The following is a 27922-nucleotide window of genomic DNA, read 5'->3' as shown; positions in this document are numbered from 1 at the left end:
TCCTTTAGCAAATTTCCCATTAGTTATTCATAACCTGAAAGACAAAAAAAGAACAAACACACATTTTTCTTTCTTATATTGGCAACCTTTGAGAACTTCTGTTGGAATAACTCACACATGAACACTATCTGGGGGAAAAGCAGGCTTAAGACTGATGGAAAGTGCCCAATATGCACAGAATTTGCATTATAAATACTTGGTTGGTCTGAGAACTTGAGCACAGATTTATGACATGCACTCTATACACTGCTTCCTTGCAGAGGGTAAGACTGACTTGAGGTGTATGGTACTGAAAAGCTGATACCAACACCCTTGAAACTGGAAGGTAAAATGATGATGTTTGGTTTCAAATTATGCAGCTTTAGGCCTTGATAAATACAGCAGTTCCAAGTAAATTCAGTCTAGTATTTTTTTTACCCAAGCAGATCAACTGCAGGACAAATTCTTGCATCATGTTAATGGGGTAAAGGAGAAATACATATTTACTCCATACATCTTTCAAACTGAACTACAGGGGGACAGCTGAAATTGTGTGTTGTGGGTCAGAAATGTGCCCCACGCCCTGGGGAAGCTGTGCTGGATGTGAGGGCCAAATGCCACCCCAGGTGTCCCCAGGTGGAGGCCCATGGAGTGACGTTCCCTGTGTGTGTGTGACTCTGCAATGGTGGGCACTGGGGGACTGCAGACCTTTAGGGAAACCACAACTCTGCAGGAGAAAAACTGCACCTAACTCTGCTTTGAATGTCTGTGGCAGATATGGATTAGGGCATTATCAGGCCTTTTAAACCATTAGCAGGAAAAAAACCCCCAAAACCTAAAAGCACCCAAACTATCCCCCCCCTGCTCTTTTCTCAGCCAGTGGAGTGTGGCAGCAGTGGGTCACCCATGCTGCTGCCTCCTGCCCTGCTGGGCATTTTCCAAGCTTTTGTCTGGCTGGAGCCAGGCTGCTCCCCTCTGTGCTGGTCACACAGCCACAGCAGACACCTTTCATGGGCTGTGTCTCACTCAGCAGCTTCAGCCACCTTTTCCACTGGGGTTGGGAACGCTGCTGACACTGCCAGCAGCTCTCCAGGGAGAGGCGTGGGCTCTGTGGTGACCTCTGCCTGAGCTTCCCTCAGTGATCCCAAGGAAGAGCTCTGGAATGGGACAGTTTGCATCTGAAATCTTCCTAAAGCCACTTGAGACAGTTCTGGAAGGGTTTATGTGTCACAGGGCATGTGGGGCAGGAGGCAGAGCAAGAGAGCCCCCAGAAGCCCCTTTGTTCTTTGCTTCTGTATTCTTGAAAGCAACATCTCACAATGGCCTCACCACAACCCAAATATTTTCTTAGTGTCAGCTAGAGGTCAAAATCTTAATGTTCAAAATCTTAATGTTCTGGGATGTTGACCTCTTCGTACTGCTGCTAGTAATTTAAAATCATACTGCTGCATGCTCATACTCTGTATTTCAGCTCCAATCTAGCAGCTGAAGAAAACCTCAAGGAAGGAAAAAATGCTCTCTTTCAGGAAATGCATGTTAAGACATTAAAGAGGTATTTCAATTGGACTAGCCTAGCTCAAAAAGAAACAAGATCATCTGGGTGGGAATATTTTCACCCATTGTCTGAGGATCATGTCTGAACAAAGCACATGAAGCAGGAAGCCAGCTGTCATTTTAACAGGGTGGATGAGTGGTCTGAACACAAAAACAGAGCCAGACATGCCTGGTGTTGAATGCTAGCTCAGGCTCAGCCTGGTCTGACTTTGGTAAAGTCATTCAGCATCTTTGTTGCTGTTTCCAGATCGCTCACAATGAGGTAATAATTCTCATCTACTCCAAAGAGTATTGTGAGGTAATTAATTCACCTGTGTAAGGCACTTCAAAGATTAAATTATTATTATTGTTATTAATTTTATAAATTCCCAACATGGTATAGCTGACTTTCATCCATTACTTAAAACCTCTTTGATCTATATAATACAGTTGCAACTTATTATATTAGCAACTAAAAGAGCAACTTCAGTTGCAACCTTAGAGGTGAAATATCCTGTTTCTCTCAACATCCCCAGCCTGATTTGTAGCTCTAACAGCTGAAAGTTAGTTCAGGATACCTGCCAAGCACATTTCACTGCTTGTCCCTTTGAAACTGAGTGCAATGAAGAGAACATGGGCCAGGCAGACAATATTCTCAGACTGGAATGAGTACTGTGTCCTTGAATGTTATATATTGGTCAACCACCAGCATCTTCCAAGAGGATTGCAGTGCCATGCTCCCTGACAGAAGGCTGGCTGACAAAGGAGGAAAATTGCATAGGCTGTCCAAGTGAGCACAACATGAATATGTGACGTGGGATGATGTAAAATGTGAGTAACTGCAGGTATTTCACATCAGCAAGGCATTGCCTCTACAACTTAGAAAGCTGTTTCTGCTGACACTAGCAATTTTTTTTAGGAAATACTGTTTTTCTCCTCTGTATGCTTTCAGATGCTGCTCTGCTTTTGAAAGAAGTGAATGACTCACATCACATTACCTTTTGTAGCTGGTATGAGGTATGTCATGTAGAGTTTCTTTCAATAATTTTGTGTGTAGCTGGATGTGGAGGGACTGCTTTTCTGATTGAGAAGCAGAATAGGAAATATCAAAGGTTTAAAATCTCTCAGCTGTGCGGTTCAGTGGAAAACAATACTGAATTCATGTTGTCTTGAACACGTGCAAAGAAATAATTCTATCACCTGCTTGGAAGCTTTCTATCCTGTTACCTAAAGGAAAGTGAAATGCAAAAAATAAATATGTTTCTTGGAAATTGCTCTGGTAATACCCAGTTCAATCCACTCTTCAGCATGTCAGTAGTTCTCTAAAAATCTTCAAAGTCTTAGTGTGGGGTGGAGTGCTTGCTACCAGTAGGGCTCAGCCATTTTGCTAATATTTGGTATAATGCAGCCCTTGAGCAGAGACTTTGTTCTTTCTCATAATGGTCTGGTGGTGTCTCTATCTGCAGATCTGGAAACTTCACAGTGACCATTCCACCTTCTACTTAGGAATGAGAAACTAGATGAGTTCCTCATGGCCCTGCTCTTCTACCTACCTTTTCACCTGGGAAAAATTGCCCTGGAATTACCTGGAAAAGGAATGCAGATCCTTGATTTTGTGAGTACATTAGGGGTATAAGTACACAGAGCTTGCCTCAGCAAATCTGGAACCATAGATCAGTCTTTTGGGTAAGAAGCAGTGGGATTCTGCTTGTGAGCAGGAGCTGCTTGCTATATTGGATATATGGGATACTAAAAAACCCCCTCGTTCTCATATTTTACGTCTCCCATCTCCCTGTCCTCTGTGCTCTCCAGGGCATAGGCTCATCTGCCTGGGGAGAGGCAGATTTTCTGTCAGAGTTTGAACCCTTCTTTGCCTCAGCCCTTCCCTGAGTGGTGAGCTCTGTTGTCCATGTGCCACAGCATCACCAAAATCTCCTGCTCAGGGTGGTGGCAGGGTCCGGTCCTGCTGCAATGGGGCCAGCAAATAATCTGGGTCCACAAGGTGATTTGAATAAATAATTTCTACTACCACTGATGTTAAATCTGTGTGAGCCCCCTGGACCAAATGGTCACCTCTTAATGCCCTTTCTCAGGATTAACATTAGCATCCAGATATTTCTGCCTGCAAAACAGAGCAGCAAATAGTCACAACTGAGTCTGCTGTGAGTTAATTTGTGCTGTGGGTGACATTGCTTTAAGACTTCATTTCTAAATACTTTGCAAAGCAGGTTCTGATGACTCTTAGGTGCTAGAAACATGTTACAGCATGAGGAATAAGTGCTAGGAAAGCAGTTCCCAAGTTAGGGTGTGTGACCACATTTGCTGCCTTGCAGAGTGGAAGTGGGATGTCAGAGGAACAGATCAGGAGCTGCTGTGTTAGAGGGTTATGTGCCTTGGGAGAAAGCACTGCAGAATTACAAGCTGTGATTTTATCAAACTTCTGTGATTTTCTGGAGTCTAATAGTTTCTGAAATTGGTTCCCCATTCTCTTAAAGCACTTAATGATTACCTGCTTCACAGTTCATGAAGCATGATATAAAGGCAGGCAGATTTATCTGGATTGAAGGATAGAGTGTTGGAGGATTGGTGTCCCTAAGGAATTGATTTGTTCTACATCCATAGATTTACAGATATTTATTTCATTGCCCAAGGAACAATTTATAAATAAAGAAAACCATCAGCACAGTTCAGTACACAAAGGCCATAGACTCAGCTGAGGTGCTCTGGGCTGCAGTTCACAAAAAGATTTACTTGCTCTTGGCTGGTAAAGGACAAGGAGGCCACGCCATGGGTCAGGAGACCTCACTCTGTCATTGACTGGTGTGGCAAATGCAGCAAGAGACTGAAACAAAGGGGAGTTCAGACCTATTGCAATATGGGGTTGTGTTTCCTGGATCAAGGGACCTCTGGTTAGTGGGGATCAGCAATAAGCTACTGGATAAACCCTGCCAGACGAGACTTTTTAGTGCATTGTGCCATGCAGTGCTCTCAAAGTGAGTCCTGCCTATTGGTGGGAAACATACACTGAGTACTGTCCTTCTCTACAACAGGGCTTTATTTAGATTCATTACCATCCCTGAAGGGAAGTGCTTGCTTATTAGGATTATCTGAATGAAGTGTTAAGAGAAGATTAAAGAATATGCACTCATCATGCAGAAGCAGGAATTCAGGATATTGATCTATTGAATTATAAATACCAGTAAGGAAAATAAAATTACAAAAGGCAATTTTAGGTTCTATTTAATGTTGAAGTTCAACCTTAATTATTTTAGTGTCTTAGTTGAATTGGAGAAGCAGGTGGATGTTAGTCATGCTGTGAAGAGCTTTCTGGTATTACATCTTCTTTAACTATTCAAGACCTCCGATTTCTTCTTGTCCACACAGTCTAATTACAAACTTATATGTGCTATATTTCAAATCAAATGTGCCAAGGACTGTCCTTCCCCATTGTAAAATTCTGGAATGATCTTCCACTAGAAAGTAGTGGGGACAAGCCAGAAAACGACTTTGTTTCTGAAGGTGGAGTTCTGAGAGCTTGCGAAAGCGATTTCATAACTACAGAACTGAATTGGAATGACATAAAGTTACACTTGTGATAAGAATCCTTGGGTTTGTGATATGCTGATGTATTTGGGCAAATGTGAAAGAAGATTGCATAGTCATTTGTTTTCCTGTATCTATCCCACATAAATCCCATGCTCAGGGCTGCTGCTAGTGGCCTGCTCAGGGAGAAAACTCCTCCCCCTTCCTCCAAGATATAATTTAATTTCAGAGGCTCTTTTGCTTTCCTGCGTAGTGCTGGCAATGCGCCACAAGGAGAGACAGACTGGAGGCAAGACATGCCAGTGCCACTTCAGGTTCCTCCTTAGTGTTGCCTGTAATTTGCTCCCAGTTAAACCAACAGACAGATTACTTGGAGACAGGGCTTGGTGACCCACCTAGCCATTTATCAGCCTAGGACAGGCACATCCAGCGCTGTGCAGTCCTCCAGCAGCTCTTCTTGCAGGCCCAGTGAGATAACCTAACAAGACAGAAAACAAAGCTGGCCATTCCTGCTCCTCGTAGGTGTGTTTGGGGGTTCCTGCCTTTGGGCTGCCTATTTGAGAGGCTTAACTCATCTGAGGGTCTAATTTTGTCCATAATGAGCCAGACTTGATGGTCTGAATAGCTTCTCAGCTGTCTTGAACCTAAACCACTGATACTTGTAGAAGTATCAGCATCCACAGTTCCTCAAGGGAGCCCTACGACCATCCAGGCTTCAGAATTCATTGCTTCTGTGCATTAAACTGTCTTTGGAAAACAAAGTATTGAAGGGGGTCCTGTCAGAGAAAGTCAGGATGAGTCTGGACATCTTCTTCTTCTTGTGACATCCTTTGTTGATGCCCTGCTGATTCTTTGGAAATCCAAGCATGAATTCATGTTTGGTTGTTTTGTTTTTTTTCCTAGTTTCAGGAAGATCTTGTAAAATAGCATTAAAAACAACTAACCAGTTTTCCAAAGCAGTGAGCATGAGGCATTTCCCCACTGGAGACAGCTTGGGAGGATTCATCTCTGAAATATGTGACTCTAAGAACAAAAACTCACCAGCAGTGGATGAGACATGAATGGAACAAGAGCTATTATTTCTGTCCTGCATTTTCTTTCTCCTTTAGTTTCTGGTTCTGCTTCCAACCCTTTCATGTCTTTTGGGGGAAATCTGCTGAATTTTATTAGCAATTATCCTCGAGAAGCCCAGAGTAATTGTTTCAATTTATTAAGGAAGGGTTGGGTAGGAAGCTTTAGAGCTGGAGCCCATCAAGGAAGGGCAGATTTAACCAACCCTCCCGCGTGTGAGAAGAGGCTGGAAGCTTTTAGGCCAGCAGCACTCCCAGGAACTGGCAGACAGTCAGGTGGATTACAGGGGAAGCAGAGGAAACAGAAAGCTCTTTGCTTTGGAATTTCCTCAGTGTTTGATGTGAATTGGTTTAAAATACAGGCTTGCAGCGTGTGCCGGTGCTGTTCGGAGGCGGTCCCGAAGGCTGCGGGCCTGTTTGAAGAGCAGTAAGTGGTGACTCGGGAGGGCCAGGCCCGCAGCTCGGGGCGGCCTGACAGAGCCGGCCCGGGGATCCCTGCCCCCAGGGCTGCCGTGCTGCCTGCAGGAAGGGCTCCTGAGCTCTGCAGGATCAAAGACAGCAGCCTGGCTGCAGCTCATGTGTTGTGTGGGGCAGGAAAGACTGTCTGGGCCCTGTGGCCCCAGCAGCACTGTCCAGCTGCTCTGGAAGCATCTGAGCCGTGCTCCAGAGGGATCCCTTCGTGCTGGTGTCAGCCAGCACCTTGGTTTGGGTGCCTAAAATCCACACTAACTCCTCAGGAACAGTCACTCTTTCTGCATCCCTATTGTCCAGAGCCTCTTCCCTGAAAATATTGTTGTCTTTTTGTTTTAAAAAGGACTGTGATATTTTAGAGAAGATGTGTTGGTGAAGTTAGGGGTGTCCAGGGCCTACCTTGCCAAGGTGTGCTGCATCCTCATCCTCACAGCAGCACCACATGCTCAGTACAAAGCAAGCCAGTCCCTTCTGGGGACCCTGTCAGGGGTCAAGTTCTCTGTTGTATGACACAAGTGAATGCCCAGGACAATAAATGTCTTGTGAGCCAAGGAGTCACAGAGACCTATGGGATCATGAGACAGAGAAGTGTCCTGATCTTCCTGCAATAGTCTCATCTGATAACCAATTCCACAAGTGTTTCTGGTGAGCTGCTGACAACTGATTTGGCCACAATGGATTGTAGCAGAGCTCTGGATATCAGACTGGAGAGATGTAGCTCTGGTATTCAGAAGTGCATGGAGCAGAAAACTTTAATGGACTCAACATGAAAGTCAGCAGGGCAAAAATCAGAGCAGCCCTGAATCGTACCCCTGCCTCTTCCACTTAATCTTGGAAGCAAATCATTGGGTGCCTGCTGGTTGCCATTTATGCCTGCATAAATTTTCTCTTCTGCCACGTCTGAGATAGCATAAAGACAAGTCTAGCAAGGGAGGGAGACAATGTACCTGAAGGGCAGCAAGTGCAGGGAGGAGAGGTAAGAAGGGGCTGAGCTTGGGCATTAGAAGGGTAGGATCCCCCCTCTGAGTGGGGAAGGTGGTGCATGGCTATTTCAGAGTGGTGGAGACCAACCAGGCTTCAGCAGTGATGGTCCCAGCCATGGGCTGAAAGGGAGACAAACTGATAGTGAGATTTAAGAAAGAACCAGAAGGCAGAAGAGGATGAGAGGATGTTTGAAAAGGCAGAGAAGCCAAGGGAATGATGAGGACAAGAGAAAGGGGATTTTTAACAGGTGATGAGCGTGGTGTGGTTTAACCCTGGCCAGCAACTAAACACCACAAAAAATGGTTAATGGAAGGAAAATGTAATGACAGGGAGATCATACACTGTACTAGTGTTAGGGACTCTTTCCTCAGCCATGCATGCCCTCACACAGTGTTTCCTTTCCCTGGCAATACAAAGGAGCAGTCCCCACACAGCACTCCAGTCCCTTGGGATCCTTTCAGAGTAGTTTCATGAAAACTTTCAGTCAGCTGGTGTGAAACTGCTGCCAGTCCCCCAGAGGAGTCACGAACATGCACCAGCCTTCCTGCAGCACTGCTCCAGGCAGCCTTGCTCCTGGCTGGGTGGGGGAACCTGGTTTTTTTGTAATCAAGAAGAGAAGGTAACCCATGAAAGGATGGAGTCAAAGCCCAACAGGGCTGCTGTCCCAAGAGGGTTTCCATTATAGTGTGTCCCATACCAAAAGGTGCTGGACACAGAATAAAAACGTGTTTCCCCTGGATCCTGACACAGCAGCTCTTCACCAGGCACTGGGGGAGCAGCCTTCTCTGCCAAATTCTTGCTTCCAAATCCTGATAAGCAGACTCAACTTCCTCTCTGGTTGGACAGGGAGGGTCACAACAGCATTTCATTACTTATTGGGTGGCCCTGATGTCTGTGCTTATCAGAATCAGTTGGAGGAACTTATTGCAATAAGCTGGATTTAAGAGCTGGATGCAGCTGGGTAAAACAGGCAGCTCTGCTCTCTCCTCAGCCACTCCTGTTGCCTGATGAAAAGGGGGATTGAGACAAGCAAGAGATCTAGTGGTGGAAAACCACCAGCATGAGAGTGAAACCATGTTCTTGAGTTTTTCCATCCCAGTGGGGGTTGGAGGCTGGGTTGGGATGTTGGTGTCCAGGCTGTGGCAAGACACAGGCTGGAAAAGAGCTGTGTTTTAAAGCCCTCATGATGTAAGGCAGGTGCTGTGTGAGGAGAGGGCTCACTGAGTTACTCATACAGGGTGGCTGACTACAGCTGCCTTCAGAGTTAGGCTAATGCTGAGCCTGTTATAATATAGGGCACTTCCCATACCATGCTGCAATTATATAAACATAATCTTTTCCAGGTTGACTCATTCCAGCCTTAAATGTTATCTGGATCCTCCCAGACCATTATATGAACAGCCAAGTACAGGAGCTAAAGGACAGAACTGGTTAACACTCTTAATTATAACATGGTTAGGAATTTTTTGAGCACACATGGGTTTGGATGAAATGGAAACTGTGGGGAAGGTTACTTTTGATTACTTACTTTTTAACATGAAAAATGTTTAGACTAAAAAGCTGAGACGATCTTGATGGTGTATCAGCCCCAGTTTTGCTGTATTTCCTTATAACCCAGCTGTGGGTTCATGGTGGTGTTGAAGCTGATGCTCTTCGTTCCAATTCACCATAGCAACATTTTAACGAAACCTTATACTATGTTAGTAAATTGCTTTTTCTGCCAGATCTGCCAAATGTGTTCACATGAAATTATTGATGTTTCACAGAAATGTTCTCCTTGAAATTGTAGAAAGGGATGCTCAGGTGGAGATCATCTTAAACATTTACATGATTTGTAAAATGCAGCAATAAAATCCCATCTTGACACTATTCCAGACTGGAATTTGAGAGTTCCTGCAGACCTGTTATTTGTATGTGCTAGCTTTAGTCCTTTTGTGCCTCCAATGCTAAGGAAGGAATAGGTGTGTCTGGCTTTCTCCTTTTAAGTGATGAGGATTGTGCAACATTTCTGTAGTGCCAGTTCCCTTATGGGCATTTGTCACGATGGGAACAATACAGAGTGTTCCCAAAGCTGCATCAATGGGGCAAACAGGGCTGTGCTCCTCTTTCTTTTATGCATGAACTCACCAAATCCCCTTTCACAGCTCTGAGAAATCAATATTGCTGTGTCAATTCTAGAATAAATATTGTTTTGTTACTAGAAGCCATGATGCTTTTTACTCACTCTTTCAAATTTCTTACAAGTCCTGTCCTGAAGCTTGTTGCTCCAGGATGTTTTCCTGACCTTTTTTGTATTTTTCCTAATTAGCAACTGTGCCCTAGACATGGGAGGTGCCTTCTAGTTCAATACTTATTTTAGGAAACTTTACTTCACTCGAGTCTTTTGGCTTAGTGCCTCACCTCAGGGAAGAAAGAACTGGGAGAAAGAAGGGTGAAGACCCCTGGCCTTCCTTGTCTCTAATTATTAGTGTTATTTTCTCTTCCTGGCTTCTACATTTCTCTGCTTACCTAGGATCTTAGTTCCCAGACACCACACGAGCTGTATAATGTTAAAAGGAGAATCTGGGTTTCATATTTAGGTTTAAGTACCTGGGGTCACGTTAGGTTTCTCTTCTCTGGTACTCTGAAGACAGAATGCTGTTCTTTACCAGATCCATAAGGAGCCCAAATCGCTGGAGTTGTTTTGGGAGTTTTCTTTGGCAAAGGGCCATGCTGTGCATGCAGAGTCAAGCCTCTTTTCCCTTGTATATATGTGAAACATCAGCAGGATTGTGACTGATGGGAACCAGGTATGGAGATAGGTGGTTTTCTTGATCAAAAAATCAGTAAATAGAAGTCCAGGGATGGTAAACAGAGCTAAAGGACTGAAAGGTGCTATCTTCATGGACTGCTCTGCACTGATATTTCTGGGGTGATGGTAGCTGGGGATCAAGGTCTGGAGCACTTGATGTTATCAGGAAGGTAAGGGACACATCAGGAGCTGATGAGCTGATGGGGAGACAGGCTTTCCTGTGCAGCTGGCAGGACCTGTGGGGACCTGTAGGCTATCAGGGAAAATGTCTCTGCATTCCCATGAGGGTGAGTTGTGCCATCTCCAGGAGAAGAGTGGCTACTGGGATGTGTGCATCACCCTCTGCCCAATGGCCACTTCCACGAGGGACGGTCACTTGGCTTTGTGTGACCATCTTGGGCTCGAGAGGGTGGCGACAGCATCTCTTTGGTGCCCACTGGGCAAACTGCTGCTTCTTTAACAAAGGCCCTTTGTTGTTCTTGGGCATGTTTTACATTTCTTCTTGGAGATACATCAGGCACCTCCTTCCTGGTTTTCAAGTTTATTGTCTCAGCATTGTCCTGGCTTTGTGCCCCCAATAACTCTGCTTGCTGCTCTTCCAGTGATGTCAGGAAGAGGTTTTTTATTGACTTCAGTGGGAACTGGGTTAGATCAGCACTGACCACTTTTGAGGGGCCCGTGCAGAGAGCTCAGTCTAGATGGCATAGCAGGGGAGCCTCGTCTGCTCATCACAACCAGCTTTGTTCTCTGTCAGATTTAATTAACTCAGCCATACAATATTTTGCATTTTCTTCTTCTGAGGCAATGCAGAAGTCCTGTCTTTCTCCTGGACAGTGGGACTCCGCGTGCTGCTAATGAGGATTTACCAGCAACAACTTTATTGCCCTGGTGGAATGCCAGCTTGGCATAGCCCCATGAGTCATATTCAATGCTCTGTTCAGAGAACTGAAAGGACGACTGCTGCTATTAATTTTGTGCTCTTGTTTGCTGCCTTAGGAGAAAAACATCATTGCAAAAAGATCGGAGCTTCTTTGAGGCAAAAAAGTCACAAAGATAAACAGAGAGTGTGACTGAGTGTCAGCCCAGAGCGTGTCCCTCCCTTGCACATACACCTAAATGTTCCCTTCTGTTTTTGGTTCCCCCAGTAGTTTATTTGTAGGGCCGAGTGCATAGAATAAAATTTGACCTCCAGGGCCTAGGTGTCCCTGTAAAATACCATCTCTTTGCCCTTCAGCCCAAACCTTTTCCCCTTGGAGCCCTAAGCTGGGGAGTTTCAGTCCCTTGATGGCTCTTGGACTCCAGACAGTTCCCACCACAGCCTGAGGTCCCTCTGGGATGTCTGCTCTATGGATTTCTTCTCATCATTGGCCTCATTGTTTCATCTCTGTAGGTAAGAAATTTTACAGTCTTTCATTTCCACTGCCCTTGGTGACATTTCTAGGTGCCAATAAGCTCCTCTGGCCTGCCACATACAGCTCCAGCAGCCGTTTGTGAGACCTGCCACGGTGACATTTCTAGGTGCCAATAAGCTCCTCTGGCCTGCCAGCAGCCATTTGTGAGACCTGCCATGTAGCAGGGCTTCAGCAAAATCAGTCCAGAATATCTGGGCCCAAATTATACTTTGTACTTGGTAAACTGGGAAGCTTTTCCTAGAAAGAGTGGAACTGTGGGTTTAGTTCCAAGGATACCCAGCAGTCCCAGTGATGCCATCTTTTCAAGAACAGACTTGGTAGAGATCAGATTCATAGGGAGTTGATTCAGTTTATGCCAGGGATGACAAATGTTACATAGGAATGAAAAGCCAGATTTTGTTTGTTTTTTTTTTTTTTTAATCAGCAAGCAGACACTTGGAGGCGAGATGCAATGAGCTGGTGTTTGGTAGTGATATTTTCTCTGATAATAATGCTGTCATTCAGGGTGGGGATCATCTTGTCTGCCTGCAGCTGCCTAAACACTCTCTGTCCAGTCAGACCATGCCTTCAGCTGCCTCAACAGCCACTGTGGAATAAAGAAGCTCAGCCAGAGGGTGAATTGTTGCCTCTTGAGAGATGTGTGTGTGATAGGAACCCCCACAGAGTGACTCATCCCATCAGTCTCTTTCCATTGATTATTGAGGGATACTGAGTGGTGATCTCAGGTTAGACTAGCCAAGATTATGTCAAACTGGTCGGAGTTGAGCAAGGTGGAATCCATCTGAGCTCACTCTGTTTCTAGCTTCATCTGTCTGCATACCTTTAAAAAAACAGTGCTTTCAAATCTTCACTGGTCCATGCGTGGATTTGGTAGTGCTATAAGGAAGGATAAAATCTAAATCTTTCTCACTGGGAGAGGGGCCACTGGACTGAGGATTTGGTCTGCACAGGAGAAGCAGGAGAGTAGGTTCTGAGAGACTTGAGAGAGCCTGAAGCTTGCAGACATTGTTCTCTTGGTTATCTGGTGGCAAAGCACCTACCACCAACTGTAGTGCTTGTTTAAAAATAATAAATTTTCTGTGGCAAGGAAATATGCCTTAATAAAGGCTTAAGCAGAAATGAATCAAAACTTCTGAAAATCAAAATGGGGTTTGTTTCCTTGCTCATGATTCATTCCAACTTCTTCAGTCTTCTTCACTTTTAGTTTTTAATGGGGTTCTGATCAGAAATTACTGATATACTTTATTGCAAAAAAGTAATTTTGTTACTACATTGTACTTTAAACATACAGTTTTGATGGTAATAGAAACAGAACCTTTTCTCCTGATTCATGATACACACAAAATATTTCAAGCCTGGGTATGCCACAGGAGAGGAATTCCATTTCCCATCCAGCTGTGGTTAACAGCAGTATCACTGCAGTACTTTTAAATGCAATAACTCAGGACTACTGAGTTATCAGTAAATCAGTTTTGCTCTGTATAGAAAGCTCCCTTTAAGACTTGACTCTTCTTTTGGCTGGAAATGAGAAATTAAGAATTGCCTTCATGAATGCTACAGCACTGCACATGGAAAACCTTTGGACATGTCTCCAGCACATGACCAGTGAGTCTGGTATTTCTTGAGAGTGTGAAATTTGCTGCACACGCTCCTGTAATTGTTCTGTGCATGCTCTGGGATCATCAGGTGCATCCCGAGCATCCTGGCTTTATACATTACACACAGAGTCATGTAATTGGTATGCAAAGGAACCAAACTCTCAGGGAGCTTCACTGGGATGTCTGCAATCCATGCTGTGTGCATGCTCACTCCAGACAGGAACACAAGGGGTTTTCAAGGTGCTGAGGGTACAAGCATGGTTATTTGTTTTCCCCTGGGGCAGAGCAGGCATTCTCTGCTAAAGGAGGCAAGGTTCTTTGCTGGTTTTCCTAGGAAACATTACAAACCAATCCCTGTTTTTCCAGTCCTCCTGTTTTTCTTTTCTTCATTGTGTCAAGCAGATGAACACGATGTTTTCTAACAGGGCGGCATCACTGGAGCTCACTGTGGCAAGTTAAAATCCTGGATGCACACACCCCATGGGACAGTGGAGGAGAAGAACAAGAACAAGGACGAGTGGTTCCTCTGCCTTGACAGATGACTTCAGTTTGCCCCCCTGAGAAGCCACAGAAGAAGGCTGAGCAGTGGCAGCACTGTGCTCCAGAGAGCAGCGGCAGAAGGTGGCTGCAGTCAGAGCAGCAGTGGTGTCTGTGGGACAGCATGGTTTCACTCTGCTCAGTAAATCACTTTGAAATTGCACCTTAAGATGGCCAACTCATTTGTCAGAGCTGGGGGAGTTTGACACACAGGAGACTGGGCTGGGTGACTGGAGATCTAGGCTGTAATTCCTGGCCCTTCATCTTAATGCCTTCGTCGGGCCATTTTTGAGACGATTACGTTCCTGGTTGATTTTGACAACTGCTTTGACACCTGCAGATGAATATGATTATCCATTTCAATGCCAACCCTGTTTTTCTAAAGAGTTAGCAAAACAACCAAGAGACGTGACTTAGCAGAGCCAAAAAACTGGTGAAATTTTGCTTCTGAAGGAAGCTGTTCCAGAATCTCTAATATAGTGTATTCCCTTTTTTTTTTTTTTTTTAATTTCCTTTTTTCCTGGATGGAATTAACCTTAATTATCACTATTTTACCTAGAAAACTATCTGTACCTGCCAAATATTAAAATGTTAGCATGGAAATTTTAGCAAGGAAAATTTAGGGTGAAATCCTGACTTGGTAATAGCTGATAAAAATCAATGGAAAAATAATGGATTATTAAACAGTGGAAGAAAACCACAGGTGTAATATTTCATCATTACTAAGAAAAGAAATTTGACACATTAGTGCCAGTTTGGAAGTTTTTCAGTAAAATAGACGAATGCTGGATAAGAAGAATACAATTATTTTATCCTTGCAATATGTGGTTCAGTTTTTAAAAGGATGAAAATGTGAACACAATTATGATGAGAAATGTACTTCTTCTGGAGTAACCAATAGCCCAGGGACTGGATTGCTTCTGTGGGATGGCCCAGCACTGCCTGACTGAGACAGACACTGGGAGTGCAGGTTCACAGCTAATACTTAGTCTTCTCACTTAGACTGGCACATGTGATATTAAATGCCTAAGTAGCATTGTGGCCTAGGCGTGTTTTCCATGTGTCAGATGAGTTCTTTTACCATTGGATGAGGCTGTTGTGGCCTGCAGCTTCTCTTTAAGCTTTTCATTAGACATCCGTTGTGGTACACAGCACAAATATTTAAATATAACCTCTTAGAAATTTTAGGGGATGGAAACCTTCTCCAAGAGAAGAATAAATACAAAAGATAGATTTTGAATTGTGTGTGGAGTCTACATCTTCCTCATATAAATGATGGTACACTCTTTATTCTCTGAGCAATCTGGTCTAGTGCAAGGTGTCCCTGTCCTTGGCAGGGGAGTTGGAGCTAGATGATCTTTAAGGTCCCTTCCAACCCAAACCATTCTGTGATTCTATTCAAAATTAACATTTCTAGGTTATACCTTCCCTCCAGGCAGACAGGTTAGTGATCACATGATCTGAAAAATGGTGGTGAGATGCCAGTTTTTGGCTTCTTTTTTCTTCCTCTGTTGAGTCAGGATTGAAGCTCTCAAGATGATATTTCGCATTTAGGCTTAGGTATTTATTACTTCTTATCTATATTACAAATTGTGAGTTTTACAGCTTTCTACTAACACGCTACAAAATGGCTGTCTCTTGTTACAAGGTCTTTTAATGCTAAACTATCCAATTAAGAAATGACACCTAAATTATTTTCACTTTTAAGAAAATAACTGATCACTCGAAGTCTGCAATGCAGACTTTTCTATCCATTTACAAAATTCCACCCATGAAGAAGGAAAAAGAAGGTAAAAAAGAACAACCAGAAGGTAAAGAAGAACAACCACTGCCCTAAAACCTCCATGTTGCCCCATGAATATTGCTATATTCTAAAACCTTAAACTCTAAGTCTTCAACCCAGTGGTATTACACACTTCCAGTCAAACTACACACCCATAATCCCAGTGCTATCAATCAATTTTGGAAGCCTTCTCCATGGCTTCAGGTCAAATATAGTATTTTCTTGTGGGTCTGTGCCCTTCAGCACAGAAAGTTTAAAATTGTCAGCATCCAATGCTCCAACAGTGAGACCTTAAGATGGGGCTTTAGCTGCAGTTTTTCTGGGTCAGAGCACGTGTGAGTGTCTTTCCCAGCTGCATGGGTGACTCCTGGAAGGTGCACACCTGGCGGGACACGCAGGAGGCAGCTGTGCTATCGCTGCCCTGTGGCAGCACGGTTTCCCTCCATGGTGCAGAAAGATCTTGGCCAATACCTGGTGCTGAGGAAGGCTATGGAACATCTTCCCCTCTTAGTCCTGGGAGAAACCTGTCAGCTCCTGCATGAGGAATCCTCTGTGTGCCAAAGGACGGGTGCAGCTGTGTCCCTCTAGCTGCTGGACAGGGCTCTCTGTGACCCGTGGGTTGACATCCCAGCAGGCTTGTCCTTGCAAAGGCGCCTTGCTTTGTCACGGCACGGCGACAGACAGTGCATGGAGCCTTCAAAAGGCTACAAGGGCAAGGTGTCCTTTGGCACCTGTCTGCAGGGCAATGCAGACTGTGGTATGTGCTAATAACTGGGATTTGTTATTAGTGCCTGGGGCAGAGATTTCACAGAGTTGCGCACTTGGCCGGTGGTGGGCCCAGGATGACAGGAGGAGACCAAAGGGTGGAGCACACACTCACGTAGGCAGCAGAGCTCCTGGGTGCAAACAAGCTTTTTGTGCACAGCCACTTACCTGCAAGGTCCTTGTCAGTGCAGAGAGGAGGGAGCAGTGAGCAGCTGCTGGTGCTGCTCAGGAACACTCAGTGAGTACTCACACTCAGAGATGATGTTCAATGTGCTTTGTTTGCCCCTCTGCAGGTTCACAGGCTCCTCGAGGGAGCAGCCCCATGAAATAGTGAGCAACAAGGGACTGCTTTTTTCATGCCATTTTCCTTGGGCAAAAGGCAGCTCTAGACCAGGCAGGGTCTCAGTTACTTCTGCCTGCAGCTAGAACTCCACAGGAGTTACCTGGTAAACCTTCATGGTCCTAGCAAGCCATGGTTTAAACACTGCACTCACCAGCCAAGTCCTCAGCCATGGCTTTGCACCTAAGTTTTCTGTGGTAATCTAACAACAACCTTGAACTTTTCAGAAAGGGTTGAGAAATACCTTGAAGTTCAGGTCCTTTAGTCAGCAGAGTCCTTTCCAGGGCTGCCTTCTCAGCAGCAAGTGTCTGCTTTTTCTGAGGTTATGTGTGTCTAACACAGAACCCATGCTTGTTTCAGCATGTAAGGAGGACCTGGCAGCCTTTCACACATGACAGTGAGTCACCCTTGAGCAGGAGAGAGTGAGTCAGAAAGGACAGTTGACAAGCTTTATTTATCACTCTCCTGTTATTTGGCCCAGGAGAATTTTATCCTGAAAAACCCACCCTTGCTAATGATAGGCAGAGCTCAGACATATCATATGACTACTGGCTTCTTTCCCCCATAGGTTTTACACGCAGTTTCATACCAGGAAATCACGACAGTTGGCTACTTCCGAGAATTTTTATTTTTCAAGGAGTTCTGAACGTACCAGCTGTATTGGAATAACTCTCCTGTGCTAGGGTCACCCTAAAGAGAACAAACTGAAATGCCTCTGAGTGATGAAAAGAGCCTGGGGACATTTACAGAGTTCCCATTTACTTTCTTCTCTTAGGGCTGCTTTGCTCAGAGCCTAATTGAATGCTGCTAGCATGGCCTAGTGTCTTGACTCTTTTTTGATTATGGTTCTGCCACTCTCAGGCTCCATATAGGGTGTGTCAGGCTCTCCAGTGTAAGTATCTATTTTCAGAAGTTGTATGGCTCTGTTGTAGAAATTCATTCCAAGCTGAACGTTGGCAGGAGACATCGCAACTCAGAAATGGAAAAAGAGACAGAGAAAAGAAAGAAAAAAGTTTCTGCCTGATAATTAATTAAGGAAACTCTTTCGTTGGGAGATTCAGACTTAGCAGATGTGAGAAAGGGGGCAGTGTAGCAAGGGAAGGCAGCTGGATTTGGGATGACCATCATGAGTAGTTGAGTGTCTTGAGGTATGAAAAAAATGAAGTGAGCTCAGATCCATTTTACTTGTATTGCAGGTGGGTTTGGAGCAGCAGCCTATGAAGGCAGCACCCACTGTGCTCAGCAGGTTCTTGTGAGCCAGCATGGCAAGACCTGGAAGTCCTGCAGGTTCCCTGTCTCCAGTCTGTCTGGTTCAGACTGTTCTTCTTGTCCTGTTAGGGGCCAGTACCTGATATACATGGAACACCAAGGTACTCTGAACAGCACATTTTTCTTCTGTGCAGACTAAAACCAGCATTTGATCAGCAAAATAACAGTATTTGTCCATTTTTGCTTGTAATCATAGAGATATTTTAGTAGTGCTAAGCTCTAGTGAGACCACTGAATGAACACTTCTATATGTGTTAAGGAATGTGGCTTCTGCCCTTAAAAATGGGGACTCACTGGGTGCTGCAGCAGTTAAAGATGCCACCGTGTTTCCTGATCCCACCAGTGTTTCCTCCCCACCAGGGGGAGAAATATTTTTTAGCTCATGCATTTAGTTCCCCACACAGATGGACAAAGCAGTCTTTGACAAAGGTGCTTCTTACTGCTCCTGTTTATCCTGTGGTTTGTCTCCCTTACCCTCTCAAAGACAGAACTGCACCAAACAACCAACCAACCAACCAACCAACCAACCATCCTCACTCAAGGAGGACCATTAGCAGCTCCTTTGTACAGACACAGCTGCACCATCACCTCACTTGCTCCTCACCTGGGAACGGGTGTGTTGCTTCTATTGCTTTTTTACCTGCAGGTGTACTGCGGGAAAGAGCAACAGTCAAACTGGAAAGTGGATCAGGCAGTGATTTGCTGCAGGAAGAGAGATTGTCAGTCTGGATTTCCTTAAAATCTGGATTTCCTTTCTGGATTTTCCTGCTTCCAAATGTCGGTGACATGTGCTCCTGTGCTGGCTGGGACTAAGACCTTCATTTTTTAAAGAAACTGCACTGGAAGGACAAAACACAAATTAGTTGCACCTTCTGTGGCTCAAACTGAATTGTAAATATCTGCAGTGAGATTTTTTACAGCTTGAAGGAAAGAAACCAAACTGCAATTTGAAGAATTTCAAGGTGCTGTTTTACTAATTATTCTTCTATGTGAAAGAGATCATACTAAGGCTCAAGAAACAGGCTGTAAGTATGCCATCGCCTGTCACAGCCTTTCTATTTGAAAGAGACAATGCTCGTGTAAATGTAGTGTATTTCTCCTTGTGATCTTGTTATTTGCAGAAGAATAAACAGTGTTTTCCCCTTTCCTTGAATACAGCAGAAACAAACACAAACAATTCACTTCTGGACATAAATTCCCAAGTCTGCTGGTCCTGACGAGGTCTGACCTCAGATGGGTTCCCTTCTGTTGGTTCCTTCCTTTTTTCTCTCCTATCTGAAGCCAACAAAAGCACATCAGCCATCACTGCATCTGGGCAAGCAGGGAAGTCCTTGGCTTTGTGAAGGAAATGGAACTAGATCTTTGAGAGGCCTTCCATTGTTCATCTGTCTTTAATACATTGGAAAAGAATAGTTATTCTTTCTGCTGAACCTGACTGAGTATGCATGACGTGTTTGTAACTATAATGGGATGTGTGGGGATGTGGATTAAAGCCTTGCCCCGAGGCTATTATTATAATTTTTCAGAGTAATAATCAAGAGATGAAGGTGCACCATCTAATTTAGGTGTTTCAGCAAGTCACATTGAGACGGTGCCTGGATCTCCATATTGATTGGAATGGGAGACACAGTATTCACAGTACTGCAGACCTGGACAGGCAGGGTACTGACCACCCATTGCTCCTTTGTACTTAGACACTGCCAGAGCTCTGACAGCTGAAGTGCTGTGATGAGGGGATATTTTAGAAGGAGGAGGGTGAGATGTGAAAGGCAGTTATGCTCTGCACAGAGAGGAGCAGCCCAGATACATGGAATTCTGCTATGGAGCAGAGGGAAGCCAGCACTGGGAACATCGTGGTCAGCATTTGCTACAGATCAGCTGGCCAAGAACACAAAACAGATTAAGCCTTCTCTCACTAGTGGAAGAAGTCTCACTGTCTCATGCTCTAGCTTTTGTAAGATTTACTGCCTGATCTAAAATCTGGTGAGCAGGAAACACAGTAGGGCAAGAAATCCAGATTTCTGGAGTGGGTCAGGGATGATTTCTGGAGTGGGTCAGGGATGATTTCTTGGCAGAGGTGCTGGCCATGCTGAGAAGGGGATGTTCTGATTGATTTGCTACTCACAAACAAAGAAGTAATGGTTGGGGTTGTGATGGTCAATGGCAGCCTTGGAGAGATCAAGAAGTGGTAGAATTTAAGACTATGAGAAAGCAGAGATAGGTGAGTAGCAGAAAAATGACCCTCAGAACACCAGACTTTGGCTTGCTCAGGAAACTAGCAAGCAGCTTGTCATGGGATATTGCTGGGAAGGGTAGAGGGATGTTTAGGGTGGATGATCTTCAAGGGCCATCTCCTCAAAGACTGGGTATGATCCCTACTGTCATGCAGGAGCTTAAGAAAGCAGTGCATGAGGCCAGGGTGTACAGAGAACTACTGACTCATGCATAAAAAGAAAACGCATAATAGGGGGAAGCAGGGACAGGCAATCAAGGAGCAGTGCAGAACTACACAGGATGGGATTAAGAAAACCAAAACTGGGCTTGAGCTGATAGCTGGTGATGATGGGAAGAGCAACAGGAAGGGCTTCTACAGGTACATTAGTATTGAGAGGAAGAACAAGAAAATTCCACTGAATTCCCTGGAAATGTGCCTTAAATTGTGCAATGTTGAATGCAGCATGTCCTAAATGCCACAGAGCCCCCACATTACCCATGTGACATGGAGACCTAAATGAGTAGGTCCAGGTAGTAGTAGTGGTCCAGGAACCAGAGCTGCCAGGAAGGTCTCTAACCTGTGGTTGTGAGGATTACAGGGTTTCAGCAGCACTCTGCTGCTCCACTCTAATCTGCCACTCTTCAGGTGTGCTGTAGGTGCTGCAGGACTTCCTGTCCTGAACCTCCCTGTGCTCACTCAAGGTGTTGGTGAAGGACTTCATGAGCCCCTAACAGATCTAGTAAGAGTCCCAGGTGGGCTGAGACCTCTCTGAAACTGAATTTATGTCAACATGATCAACTCTGGGTGCTGATAGTGGATCTGTTCTTGTCCCACTGAGCTGGCAGAGGTTACATTGGCAGCAGAGTGCACTGAAGGACTTGCTGCTTAGGAGTTAGCAGCAGACAAGCTCTCTGAAACACACCCCAAGCAGACCTTGGATTTCTTGTTCTGCTTTTACTTTGTCCCTGAACAGATATTGCACAGTCGCTGGTTCAGCAGTTTCGTATGCACAGAAGGGCTGCCATAACTGCTTCAGAATTAATTTGGGTTTAATCAGTGTTTTGGACATGTTAACATTTTTTATTTCAACACTATTGCAGAAGAGTTTTGCTGGAGGCTACTTAATCCTCTGGAGACTTTTGGCTGGAAGCATGAACAGATTTTCCAGGCCTGAAGCAGCAGATGTGTATCTGGACAAGCAAGACATTGCATCCCCTGCTGACTGACTACATGGAGCCATGAATGTCCTGGAGCAAAACTCACAGTATTTCTGAACCATCTCTGTGGATGATGAAATCTGGTGGAGCAAAACCCAATAAGAACTGAGCCTAATGCTGTAGTGAGGATGTAACTTTAAGCAGGACAAAGTTGCATGTGCCTGTAAGAAATGAAATGGACAATTTAGATAATCTCTTTGAAGAGTAGCAGTTCTTCTTAATGTTGAGTCTGAACTATTGGTTAATGACAGTCCAAATGTCCCAGGTATAATTTTTCAGCAAAAGTTGTGTGACTACAGAAAGGTGAGAAACCTAGCTGAGAGCATATCTGCACTGAAGTAATTGCTTTCTGTGCTATTCTAATTTCATTTCCAATGAAGCCTTGATTGCTGTGTTACTATCCCCTTGGCATGAGTAGAACTATATTACTTTTTAATTTTTGACCTTCCCTTCACAGTCTGAAATACCTGACTGTTGTGACTAGAATACCACTAAAGAGGGGATGTTCTCTTCAAAGGGAAAACTGATGTCCTATACTGAGCAGAAGGTTGGTAACAAAGCAGAGAAGTCAGGTAAAAATCCAAGAATCCAGCTTTAATATCATGAGGAATTTACTGCTTAAAAGGGCTTACCTGTAATACAATAACTAATGCAGGATAAGAATTGTCTTTCTTTCATTATTTTGTAATTGAAAAGGTTGTTAAAAGATTAATTTCAAAATAAACATTGCTGTACCAGGGTTGAGCACAGCAGATTAATTGGCTTTGAGTTCTGGATTTCTTGAGAATGTTCTACTTTAAAATAGAACAAACAAAGAAAAAATGAATCAGTGGAATAGTAGCTTTGTAGAGTAAAATAACATAACTCAAGTGTTAAGAAGACATTTACAAATACCATTATAAATGCCAAAACATTGTTTTAGCTTTCCAATGAGTTCTAAATCTGAATCTTTGTCAGTTCCACTGAAGATCAGGAACTTGTCAGCATATTGTATTTTGACAAAATACTTCTCATCTGAGGTATCATCCAAGCCAAGCTCATCCTTGATGAATTAATATCAATGGAGTCACATGCCAGGAGTGTGGCTCTTTCAACATCCATTAGTGTAGGATCAAATTGGTATTTGATTGGCCCAGTTTGCAGGAGAGACCCCTGGCTCTCACTCAAGCCCCCCACTGCATCAAAACCTGGACACTGTGGATCTGTTGCATGCTTCTTTCTCCTCACAGCCCCAAGCACCCACAGACCTTCTCACCCAGATTGGTGAGATACATTGAGGGAACATACACCAATTGATGTGGCTCAAACCTTTCTGTCGTGCTTCTGCCTCTCAATGAGATCATTTGTTTGTTTTAGTTCCCTTGGGTCATCCATGAGCCTCCTCTGGGGGTACAGAGCATGAGTGAAACCCCCAAACTGGACCCTGCCAGAGGGGGCTGCTGAAGAGACCCTGTGACTGCAAAGGAGGGGGAAAATGAAGAGTCCATACAGGTGCTGGTAATTTACCTGGGATCTTCACAGCTCTGAGAATGTGGCAGATATTGGATATCCAGCAGTGCTACTCACAGTGTACTCATAAGTGGGTCCCAGCCCCTCAGTGTCACCATCTTGGAGGAACAGAGAGGAGCCCCATGGCTTCTGAAGCCACGCAGGCTTTTTGCCTTTCAGAAGACAAGGGCCTGGCTGGAAATAGCCAGTACCCGACAGCCAGGGGAAGGTCCTGTCAGTGAACAGCATGGAGTTATTTTGGTCTCACACAATGCACTAGCTTTGCTCTTTATCCTCGAGTGTCTTTTCCTAGCAGTGTGTTTATTTATACTCACACAGCTATAGCCCCCTCGGGGACAATGTCAATAATTCTCAATGCAATGGCACTTGGAGTGGAGAGCAAAATGCAGGAGCTGGTCCCTGTCAGTGGCAAAGTGTCCAGGGACAACAGCAGAGAACCAGAGAACTCTGTAATTCTTGAGCACTTGGAGTGGAGAGCAAAATGCAGGAGCTGGTCCCTGTCAGTGGCAGTGTCCAGGGACAACAGCAGAGAACTCTGTAATTCTTGGCTTGCTCTTACCTGGAAAAGAAACAGAAGGGGGAGATGGAGATCAAAAAGGCAAGTCACCAAGGTATCCCCATAAAGGCTCAGCGGTTTTGCCAAGAGAATTAAAATGTTTTACAAGGAATCAGGTAAGTTTATAGGAAATTTGGAGACCTGTGTATGTCAAGGACTCCTCATCCTTACCAGGCAAAGCTGTTGATACTGCACTTTTTAAAGGTACTTCCTCAGTATTCTAGTGATGGTATTCCAGTTTGGCAAAAGGGAAATTCATTGTGTCTGACAACATATAATTTTATTCTCTTTGGGAAAGAATTGATTCTGTGAGAGAGCAGATTCAACAGCCTCAGTTAATATTTACATCAAAGAAATGAGCTGATCCTTTTACTGACCTCTGAAAACTGAAGCTGTATTTCTTTGAGCAGGGCATTTTAAAGGTTTTTTAAAAATCCTATTTGGTAATATGATACAATAATCAAGGCACACAGAGCACCTGGACCTGTATGCTCTGTTGGTAAGTGTGCCTGCCTGTTTAGAGTGGCACAAATTTCCTGGCACCAACGAGAGTGACACCTCAGGGCTTTTTGAGGATTAAGCCTTGGTTCCCTGTGCTGACATTCTCCATAAAGGTCAGTTAGCTTTTCCCATGTTCCCTGTCAAACTCTCTGACACTGAGCCCCTCTCCTTTGCTAAAGATGATTCAAACCCTGGAATATGCCCTTGACTAAGGAGCTATTTTGGTTTCAGAACCTGCTGTTTTTCTGGTGCAAATCATTGTAGCTCTGATTTAAGTCAAAAGAGATGAGCTTGGCTTTGATAATAAAACTTACACCCTCCTCCCAGGTGGGTATGTTGTCCCTACAGTGCTAATGCCCCCTGCAGCAATCCCTGTCCCCCAGCTCCAACTCCATGCCACCTGCATGGATGAAAATTCTCCTTCAGCCCCCAGGCTTGCCAGAGCTGTGCTTTGTTTCTTGGATCAAATCACATTAATCTCTGGGAGGATTCTTACACCTCATCCCTCCCTTCCCTCATGGTCAAAGAAATCTCCCTCTTGGTCCATGGCTCTGTTTAACAATATAGGAGAACCAACCAAAACAGAGTGGGGGTCTTCAGCTAAACTTATCTTCATTGTATAGCTGGATGACCTGGGGTTGGCAGTATCTGGTGAGTAGCCCAAGGTCATAAAGAAAGTCTGTGTCAGAGCCTGCAATTTTATCCAGCTTTCCTGAATCTTAGACCCTTATCTTAGTTATTAGAGCACCCATAACAGCTCTTTTCTACACTTCTCCCTTCATATATTAATGAATAGTGCATATTTAACAGTTTCAGTCATGAACTCCTTATTTTGTACTCAGATGCTGCCAGAAAAGTCCATGTTTTCCCTTTACTAAGGCAATGGAATCATATATATCTGATGAAATTTGGCTTCTGCAGCCAATGGATCAGCAAAGCTTTTTCTGCTGCTGTATTTTCCTTGGTTCTTGAAATCAGCACTGAGACTAGTCCATTTGTGTGACATGCACTTATAAATTGGGATCATGAATATAAAATGAATATAAAATCCAGATGTCTGAACATACCAGACATTCTCTAGGTCAGCATTTGGAGCAAGCTGTCACAGGCAGCTTATAGCACAGGAGTGGATTTCATACATATGACTTATAGTCTAGTTTTAGTGTAGGAATATCTGAAGCATGTATCAGTGACTCATTTGTTCAAATATTGAGACTTGAAGCAAGAAAGTTGTCTTGCTGATTGTGTTTTTATGCTTTCTAATATGTGTCATGGAAAAATTTGACTGTCATGCCAAACTTTGCCTTCTTTAGCACCTGTTGATTAACACAATACCTGAAACACCCTTCCTTACTGTTAATTATTAAGCATGATTGAAACCTATCTGTTTATTTCTAATAGTTTCTGGCATGCTGAGATAGTAGATATTTACCTGTTCTGGCCTGCTGGGCTAGAACAATCCAGAAGTAGTCATTTGTTTACATTAAGATTCCCATTCTGATGAAGTTTTCCCAGAAGACTGGACAGTGTTGTATTGATAAATGTCCTGATCAGCACTTTGCTGCTCTCCCAGACCTCCTCAGGGCTGGTTAGTTTTTGTCATTTCAGTCTTTCAGGACCTTTTCTAGTAGAAAACCTCTTACATCCAGGAGGAGATGTCACCTAGGGGGGATTACGTGACAGTGATAGGCTGAAGTGGCAGTGTTGTGGATGGTGGAAAAGTCTGATGGGTCGTGATCCTGTGGCGAATTAGAGGTTGAAAACCATGCATGAGCTCCCCAGTGGAATTGCATGGAGTTAGGTGACACCCTGGCTCTCCCTCCAAGACCCTGTAGTGCAGAGGTAGCTGTCCATGGAGGGCACAGGTGCAGAAGGAAAGAGGCCATGGCCTGGTACCACAGAATGTGTGCTATGAGCTCATCTGCAGAGGAGTTTGGCTGGAAAAGTCTCACCTTCAATCCCAGAAGCTGCTGGATTGGATTGGGCTGATGAAGACATGCAGGGGACCCAGGGCAAGCCGTGTCCTCGTGGGTGCTGCATGTCAGCATCCCCCATGCCAGTAGAGGAAGGCAAAGCTCTGTTGAAGGGGAGAATTCATGTCTGCAGCCAGTTACATCAGCTCTGTCCAGGCTGCCAGGCCCGTCATGGCAGAAATGCAGGATTTCAGCAATGCTGCTCAAGGTTCATGAGCTTTTCAAGAGAATTGTCAATGCAGGCTAGTGCTGTTTTCACTGAGTGAAAAATGGTGTGGAGGGAACATAAATCAGCAGGTTAGGATTTATTTCCAAACTGGAAAATGAATATTTGCCTTGTGATTTTCCAGCTTGTACTTTATGTGCACATAGATCAATTTTTTTTTTTCATTACTGCTATAATTTAATTGTGGGATTTGCTTTTACTCTTTGGAAAAAATCAAACCAAACCAAAACACCACATCAACCTTTCAGTTCTGTTATTCAAAAGAAAATTTGTTAGCAGGATATGTGCACTTCTTAAATTAGAATGTTTATTAGTTGCTCATTTACTCCTTAAACTATGAGAGGAAGTTTTGATTTTTTTCTTCTTTCCCAATCTGGTTCTGTCTGGGAAAGCTGATAAAATCTCACTTTTAAACTGCAATTTCTCCTCCTGTTTTTAGCAGACTTGATGATTGCAAATGAAAGGTGACCACAGAGGGAGTGCCTAAAGTGTCATCGTACAGGCTGATGATCATTAGTCATGGTATATATTGGGAAAGGCTCCTCATAATTTTATATGCCATAAAAATAATTTGGTTTTGCTCCGAGTCCACTAAATTGCTGTTTCAGCTGGATATTTGTTGCAGCTTGCTGCATTACAAAATCTTTGCTCATCTGGATAGTATGTCTGCAGCATGGGTGAGAAGTCATGGTAGTAGCTCTAAAGCTTTATTAGGAAGAAAGTTCCACAGTTACTGTTTAGAATGGGATAAACTAGGAAGGGAAGATAGTTTATTTGTTAGAAATGCCAGCACTATAATTTTATTCTTTTTTTGGACGTCCTTTCTACTGTCATCATATATATAAAAGCTCTTTCAGTAGGGGCTTTCTACATGTAAAATATCATAGGCAGAAAATGTATGGGAACATCCTTTTCTAGCTTTCCCTTCCAAAGGAAAGCATAGAGTAGTTAAGCTCTACATTTTCTGAAATGTTGCATGCATGTGGATGTGGAATTAAACATGCTAAGAGCTCTCTGAAATACTTCTCATACTGATACAAATATACACATTTTACTAACAACTTGCATTATCGACAACATTGTTGTCTACTGTACTCATTTCAAAAATAATGGTTTTGTGTAATTCTCAGCAATATGATAGAAACATAACCCCTGTAATGAAAACTGGTTCAAAAAAGGGACTGAAGACCTCATTGTTTGGTCGAATACATAATCTGCTGACTGCTCTGTTCAATTTGGGCTCCAGACTGTAAACTCCTGGGTCAGGTTTTTTATAATCTTGGTGTGAGCTGACTGATTGAAGCACAGACAATGGAAGGGCAAGCCAAAGGCTCCAGATCTTACTGGCATATTGTTATATCAGATTCCCACTTTGAATTTACAGGGAAAAAAAAAGTTTTTAACTCATGAGACGGGGAATAAGAACACAAAACTGTGATTTTAATGGGGACAGGTGGCAGTGTGAATCTGCAGCACCTGGAAACAGAGCCAAGAGATGGGAACCAACAGATCCTCCCAGGGAAGTGTTAATTTTCAGACCTGTCTCTCACTCACATCATCAGTTCTGTGGCTCCCAATTCACAACTAAGTAAGGTGAACTGTAAAATACAGAGGAGAGAGATTATCCCAGCTCCTTCTGAGGAAAGCAGA

The 27922-nt window shown here is 44.0% G+C and overlaps 1 protein-coding gene across 1 annotated transcript; it reads left to right on the top strand.

Moving 5' to 3' along the window:
• The first annotated feature begins 227 nt into the window (after positions 1–227).
• Positions 228–8644, top strand: PPP1R36 (protein phosphatase 1 regulatory subunit 36). Its single transcript, XM_039733031.1, is given in 7 exon segments — positions 228–325; positions 1451–1531; positions 2222–2343; positions 3015–3127; positions 6488–6552; positions 6956–7006; positions 8572–8644. Coding segments are annotated over 7 exon segments (603 nt in total).
• Positions 8645–27922: the final 19278 nt, after the last annotated feature.

Source organism: Passer montanus, unplaced genomic scaffold (assembly GCF_014805655.1).
Source record: "Passer montanus isolate IOZ18808 unplaced genomic scaffold, ASM1480565v1 scaffold82, whole genome shotgun sequence".
In the NCBI taxonomy this organism is placed as follows: domain Eukaryota; kingdom Metazoa; phylum Chordata; class Aves; order Passeriformes; family Passeridae; genus Passer; species Passer montanus.
This window is presented reverse-complemented; position numbering and strand designations above follow the sequence as displayed.